The sequence below is a fragment of the Dreissena polymorpha genome, chromosome 1 (genome assembly GCF_020536995.1).
Source record: "Dreissena polymorpha isolate Duluth1 chromosome 1, UMN_Dpol_1.0, whole genome shotgun sequence".
Classification (NCBI taxonomy): domain Eukaryota; kingdom Metazoa; phylum Mollusca; class Bivalvia; order Myida; family Dreissenidae; genus Dreissena; species Dreissena polymorpha.
Genome location: NC_068355.1, coordinates 39399314 through 39406617, shown reverse-complemented (window position 1 = coordinate 39406617; position 7304 = coordinate 39399314). Strand labels below are relative to the sequence as shown.

At 35.9% G+C, this 7304-nt stretch overlaps 1 protein-coding gene across 1 annotated transcript; it reads left to right on the top strand.

Moving 5' to 3' along the window:
- Nucleotides 1-6198: 6198 nt before the first annotated feature.
- On the top strand, nt 6199-6615 carry LOC127868935 (ras-like protein 1). The gene has a single exon (XM_052411165.1). The coding sequence runs from the start codon at nt 6199-6201 to the stop codon at nt 6613-6615; it is 417 nt and encodes a 138-aa protein (XP_052267125.1).
- Nucleotides 6616-7304: the final 689 nt, after the last annotated feature.

Below are 7304 nucleotides of genomic sequence, written 5' to 3'. Positions count from 1 at the left end.
ATCTCGCTCCCAATATCAATCAATTCTTGGTAACACAATGTTTTAAAACTCAACTCAAACCATCTTATAAATTTAAGAGTTAAATTGATTTTTAAAATGAAAAAAATCGGACAGTGCTTGAAAATAACCGATGTTTATTTTTTTGAGGTAATAAATTCGATATATTTATATTGTAATATACTGATTATTAAATGGTATGTCATATCTTGGTTTATCCATGTTTAATTTATTAGTATTGCTGTTAAACCTATTTACCGGCGTAAAAAATAACAACAATGACGGACAGTGGTCTTGTCTTTGTTGCAACCGCAGTTAAAATTGAAAGATTTTCGTCATACAAAGGCAATTATCAAATGAATGCTACTTGGATGATGCAATCTTTTTTGTGTTATTATTACATAATTTTAAAATTCGTAGTTGGAGTCAAGTAGCCTCTGAAGTCAAATAGTTGCAGCCATCTTTTAAAGGAAAGTTACCATGAAAGTTGCCTGTAAGATTAGTTTTGTAAATGCGTGGAAATCAATGTCAACATGCTTTATATTTAATCATCCTGTGATATTGTAAACCGTTATACAGGAGGGTATGCGTATACGGGAGCATACCGGGTTTAAGTGAGGTTAGTTGGAACGTACTTCCAAGATTTGTGTTTTTTGTGAAGGAGAAGGATATTATCCCCCTTTCGGCTCTACAGTGTTTGTGCTTCCCTCGTTTTTTGTTTCAAGATCGTAGACGTCGGGATAAAAAATTATTGAAGGAAAACCGTCGATATCTGTCACATATCTGTTGTCTACTTACGTGAAGTTCGAGATATGGGATAAACATTATATTTTTTTCTTATAAAACATAGAAATGACGCACGTGTACAGGAAAATATAACTAAAATCACGATTACAATTAATTTCATATCCCGAAGCGATTTCATCTTTTTTGCCTAAATTATTTGCCTAAAAAAAGTTTTAATTCCCCTTTTTGGAAAATGAAGTAATCGTCATTGTATTATTAATTAACAATCCGGCTTCATTTTAATCACAATAGGAGATTGTGTGAATCCTGTATACATGAGAGAGTGTTAATCAATGCCATTTTCCTTTCATCATGTTTTTGCAAAATCTCACTCGTGTTGTATCAAAATCTCACCGCTGTTCGATTGGTCTACTCTAAAAAGTCGAACTTCATTCTCCGTGACTGTAATAGTATATATTCAAGATCGAACAACTGCAGCGCATTCAGCGCATTGATCGTATGTGTAACACGCGTGATAAAAATGGACCGCTCGTGCAAAAGTTTGACGAAAAACGTAATACTAAGGGGTAAAACTCAGATAAGTTGCATGCAATCTGAGATTTTGCTGTGTTGTATTTCGCTTTTGACATTATAACTAACTAAAGATATAAGGTCATTTCAATTCGGAATCCGGTTAGTGCAATCTATAATCTCGCACTTCTTTCATCAAGGGCGACACTAAACACACGAAGCGATACTTGATATTTTTCTTGACAGTCGCGGCGACGCACGATATATTTAACACGATATATCGCCTTTTAGGCTACCAACACAAGGGCAATATATCGTGTTAAATATATCGTGCGTCGCCGCGACTGTCAAGAAAAATATCAAGTATCGCCGCGACTGTCAAGAAAAATATCGTGCGTCGCCGCGACTGTCAAGAAAGATATCAAGTATCGCTTCGTGTGTCAAGTGTCGCCCTTGATGAAAGAAGTGCGAGATTATAGATGGCACTATCCGGATTTCGTAATTTAAAGATAAAATGCAAACTACAATACATATTTAAGGACTTTATCGAGCGGTACTACTCTTTTCATTATATGGAATGTGTCACTTAAACCATTGGTATCCTTGAACGAGGGTTGACTTTATGAAGGGATAGACAGCCCGGGATGATTTTTGTTGGTTGGCAAATTTGAACGGTGACATATGTCTGCCTATTTTCGAAATTAGGCATTTGTCCGACAACCCTTTATGAAAATAAAACCCCATTTAGTGACCTTATTTTAACACAATATCTCGCTTCGGGGAGAAGTATGTAATTTAGTTTATATATAATGAAGCGCGTGATTTGAAACAGTTTTGACGTAGAACACTTACTCTCGCTTAACGGCTATTTGCCAAAATATTATACATGTAACAATTCCTTTAAAATTCCATAATACCAAATTTTGATTTATACTACATGGTATATTTATTCATTAAAAAAACTGCTATCTTGTTTGCTTACATTAGTAATGAATCCATGAATTAATTGAATTAATAAACAACAGCAATAGCAACAGCTTCACTGCTGAATCATGTTTGACTTCAATAATTCTATTTGCGGCGAGTGTTATTTAGATTGCACAAGAAACATGAACGAAATAAAACAACAAGTAGCAAATCTCACGAAAAATACAGTAAATATAAACAACCGATGTGACTTCATTGAAAAAAATCAGGGAGTGAATATCAATTTATTCACGATATACCTCACGTGGAATCCGTGCTTGTTTGTCGACAAATAGCAAGACATCCCTCCAACCTATATGCATAGATCCAGTTGTTTTGAGAACCAAATGTCTCTCTTGAAGTAACAGAATGTGCACACAATCCATCGTAGTATTTGGCATATAGGAAATTATGCTGCTGGATAATTATTTTTCTGTAAAATAAAGCTGCCTTATTGTTAAAAGCAGCGACACTTTAGACAAAACAGGTGGGGGTCATTAAGATAGTTTCTAAAAATATTTTTAATGCATAAGTTTAACCTTTTGTTTAAATTTTTCGGGTCGGGGTTGTTTACTTAAGTATCTCCTCCCATACCGTCTAAACAAAGTAAAATAAATAAAATACGAGTGACGACATTTACTATATTATACTTCTACGTTTTTATCGTTCTGATACAAGGATGTTTTTGTAAGAATATCGTTAAAGAGTAAACAATGAATCGATCTAGGGCAGAGGATTCGAAAGCATTGATGAAACTCGTAAGCTCCATGCTATATCGTGTGTTGTGAATCCCGTCATCTATTGGGAGTGATACTGTTCTCTTGGTTGAAATACAGTATAGAGCAACATCCAGTCGTCTTATGTTGTTCATCTTCTTCATCAGTGCGAACCGGAGATTACTCTCTAGACGACTTTCCACGATGTCTCAATATGGCGTGTTTCCGGGTTCGTCGTTCGAGAAGGCACGACCAGAAGGCGCAGCAACCAGTCCCGGATTCTTTACCGTCGTCAGTTTTGTAGTGGTTGCTTCTAGGCGAGGCGCTTCGAGGTCTACGTCGACTCCCGCCTCTCTCTGCGTCATTCTCACTTCTATTTCGGCGGTTTTTGCTCTTTCCACAACAAGATTGGATGTCAGCATCTTGTTTATGACATAAACAGTATAACATTTCTATTCTTATTTAGTAGTTACGGAAAAGGAGTGAATTGTGAAAAATAAAATATCAATAAGAGAAAGCGCTCGTTTTTTTCTATATTGAAGAAATATTGTTACATTTATCATGTTTTGATCTATACTCAGAAGTGAATTTAATTATCGTCAAACCAAGAGACAACGCGCTCTACATTATGCAATGTGTCCCTCTCCAGATATGACAGAAATCTCATCACGTAGAGAACAAATTATTTTTACACGAGTTATTTACGTGACGTTGACGCGTGGAAAAAGTATGTCGTCTTATAAATATAGCCGGGAGGTTAGGATATAAAATATTGACTTCACATGCCATGATTTTCAGCATCTACAGAAGTTGATCACAGAAATAACAGCAGCAGCATTATCAGCAGCAGTAAGTCGATGATGATGAGTGGTATCATCACCCAGAAAACAACGGCGATGGGAGTCACATTATCATATAGCAATTTTGTAGATTTATAGTTGGCAAACTATTAGGATATTTTTCTTTATGTGTGATAAATTAAGTTTAAGAAGAGTACAAGACGTAAGAAAAAAAGGGAAATTTGCATATATATATATTTCCTCACAACAACAGGGTGCATGAGCAACGGGGTGTTAAGTGGTTTACACGCGGGCTGGACAAAATGTACATACACTGTTAATAAATTTATTTTAATAGCAAATATCTCAAGTTATTCAAATACAGTTGCAAAAATCTTTAATGCAAAAAAGAAAGTTTTTTCTTGCAGTTTGTGTCTATATCTAAAGATTTAAGAATGAATCTCATGAAACGTCTGAAATCGGTGCAAAAATATTACGTTGCGTACTGAATGCTGTATAGATCGAATGTTTGTCCCAAGAACACAACTCTTAATAAAAGTTGTTTTAAAATGTTATTTTAAATAAAGCACCACTAACCATTGTGTTTATTGTGTCTACATCCATTAAAGTTAAAAGGGTTAACCCCACAAAGTAAGGGGATCCTGCACCTTGATATATCGATATCCATTAATTTCGTCAAAATCCTCCTTGTTCGTTGTACACCATTTGAATATTTGAAGTATACCAAACAATGGTTGGAAAGGGAATAGAAGTTTTATTTTGCAATTACATAATTCTTATATAATAATACATATAACGGCATAAAAATACAAAATGTAAATACCTTTTTATATAAATGCAGCATTAAGGCGTAAAAAGTAAGAAAACTTGTCATTAACTGCTTTAAATGCTTTATATTGATAAATTTAAACATTTGAAATCTCCAGTAAAAAATAAGAATACAATTTAACAAGAAATATCTTTAAAAAAGATATACGGCGTTGATTGTGGTCGATGTTTATGAACGATCAAAAGTTATCTCTATGAGATAAAAAGTAGCGGATGCCTTTTTTCTGCGCAGTTGTTAGCTACATCATAAGCAAATCAATTACGAGGTGTTGCGCCAGATTTCGTGGCTTATTTTGCTTCATGTGATATTATTACTCAGATATCTATATTTACAGAATAGAAAAACACAAGAAACATGAAAATAAACGAGTGCATATAGGTCAGCCGGCAATACTCGAATCTTATTTAATTGCATAATTATAGTATAGCGAATTATTGTGGTCATGCTTAATAAACTGGTCTAAATGGATAAATATTTCTAATTAATTTTATCAAAATTGGTCCTTATCATGCAAATTTTGAAACCATATTAAAAATCGATGATTGACATACCACAATAATATCGCCGAATATCTTTATTTAGTATCTTTCTGATCAAAACAGACTTCAAGTGCACAAAGTTTACGAGACGGCGTTTATATAAAGATTTCTGCAACTGACCGCAAACTGACCTTGATACCTTGCGGATTGGAATGCAATGCATTACAGTCACTACGTTATTGTCAGTAAGACACAATGATCGCAACCCCTTTTGCGAACTCCGGTGATGAACTGTATATAAACTCTGACTTTCACAAAATGACCGCGTATTGACCCGAAATCTCGCGGGTTGAAATGCAATGCAAGTAAGTACTAAATATGACAACATAGCCTTTAGTTAAACGCTTTTGCGCTGGTAATTCTCTGAAAATAAAAGGTGAACGCACAAACTGTATTTATGTCGAAAATTGATTGTAAAACTGTTCTATCTATTGGGCCTTTTCATTAGAGATAAAATTGTTTCATGCAGTAAAACAGTGTTACAAAGACGCGGATATGTTTCCAATGTTCTGGTGTTATACTCAAATCAGCCAATGGAATAAATGAAGTGCATTCATTCGTAGCTAGCCGCGGGAAATTTTATTTGAGTATTATTGGACACTTACAAAGGTCAAGTCAGGGTGAAAAGCTGGCTTATTCAGCTTACGCCGAAAAAAAGAAAGAAGAAAAACGTTAACCTCCACAGGGCTCGAACCACTGACCCCTAGAGTCATGGAAGCATTTCTTGCAGAAAAGCAAGTATCTGCCTAAACTCGTGTAGTTTTTTAATAGTTGATTTTTCTTGTTGATATACTATAGGACACCGCCACGACAGCCATGGAAAATCCGATGACTTCATTACCGTAAGTACATATATATTGTTCGACATTTTACGACAACACACCGAACTTATTTTATTTAGTTTTCAGTTTGAAATTATTATACAAACAATATTATTCAAGAATATATACAATGTAAATTTATTAAAACGCTTCCACACATTCTTTTCTAACAGTTTTAAACTATTGTATAGAATTTATACCAACGTAAAAAATGAATTTCGAAAAGATATTCTCTAATTAATTATTTGCACTTTTAGAGATCTCTATAACTCCATGCGACTGCGAGCCCTGACAACGCCGATCACCAAGGCGCGTATCGTCCTCCTGGGTTCGAAATTCGTCGGCAAGACCACGATCTCCGACTGGTTTGTGCAGAAACGAAAGGCGACTGAGCTGCAGTCAGTGAAAGGTCAGCAACACGTTATCATGTCACCGGACTTCACCGTGGATCTCATAGACACCGACGAGACTGCGCTTCCAGCGCTTATCAAGATGAACTTCCGGCGCGCCGACGCATTTGTCCTCGTCTACGCCGTTGACGACTTCTACTCGTTCGAATATATCCGCTGTATGCGCGACGCCATAGTGAAAATGCGTACCGCCGATGTTCCGATAGTCGTCGTCGGTAATAAGATGGACATCCCGAACGTGAGGTACATCCGGTTGTCGCCGACTGCTTGGTCACCGTAGAATGGGAGCATCCGCACGCGGAGATTTCAGCGAAGAACGGCGACGAAGAACTGACAGCTATTTTCGAAGAGCTGTTTCTACACCAGGCGCTCAACAACGAGACCCTCATGACGGGAGTTTTCGGATCTTCGAAAACGACGAAGTCTAGGCGGAAGACGCTGAGTTCGTTGCCGAAAGAGGTGCAGCAAAGCACGTCAACGCATTTCAAGCCGCAGAAAAAGAAATGTCTGCAAATGTCAGCGTTTCGTGTGTGGACTTTGGTTAAAAATATCATCAAGAAGTAAAACGAGGAAAGACGCGTTTATCTTGAACATTGGATTTTAACATGACAATGGTAGATGTGACTGTAAATGTACGTAAATTAAATATAAATATTACAAAGAATGTGTATATAAATAAAATTTGTGTAAATTTTTTGTTTATTTGTGTAAGACAATTATTATTTTAAATATATATTTTTAGTTTAATCCCTTGCGACCTTAAGGTATTAGTCAAATGTTATATTGCACTTTTTCAACCCTTTAAGTGCTGGAACCGAATTTTGAAGGCCTTTGCAAACAGTTTTGGATCCAGATAAGACGCCACAGAACGTGGCGTCTCATCAGGATCCAAACTGTTTGCTATTCTGATAGTATTCTTTGAACAAAATCGAAGAAAATGCTAATTTTAGAAATTCAGCAGACTACATT

Bases quoted from the DNA above. Each gene is read 5' to 3' on its own strand.
- LOC127868935 (XM_052411165.1), top strand. From the start codon at position 6,199: ATGCGACTGCGAGCCCTGACAACGCCGATCACCAAGGCGCGTATCGTC.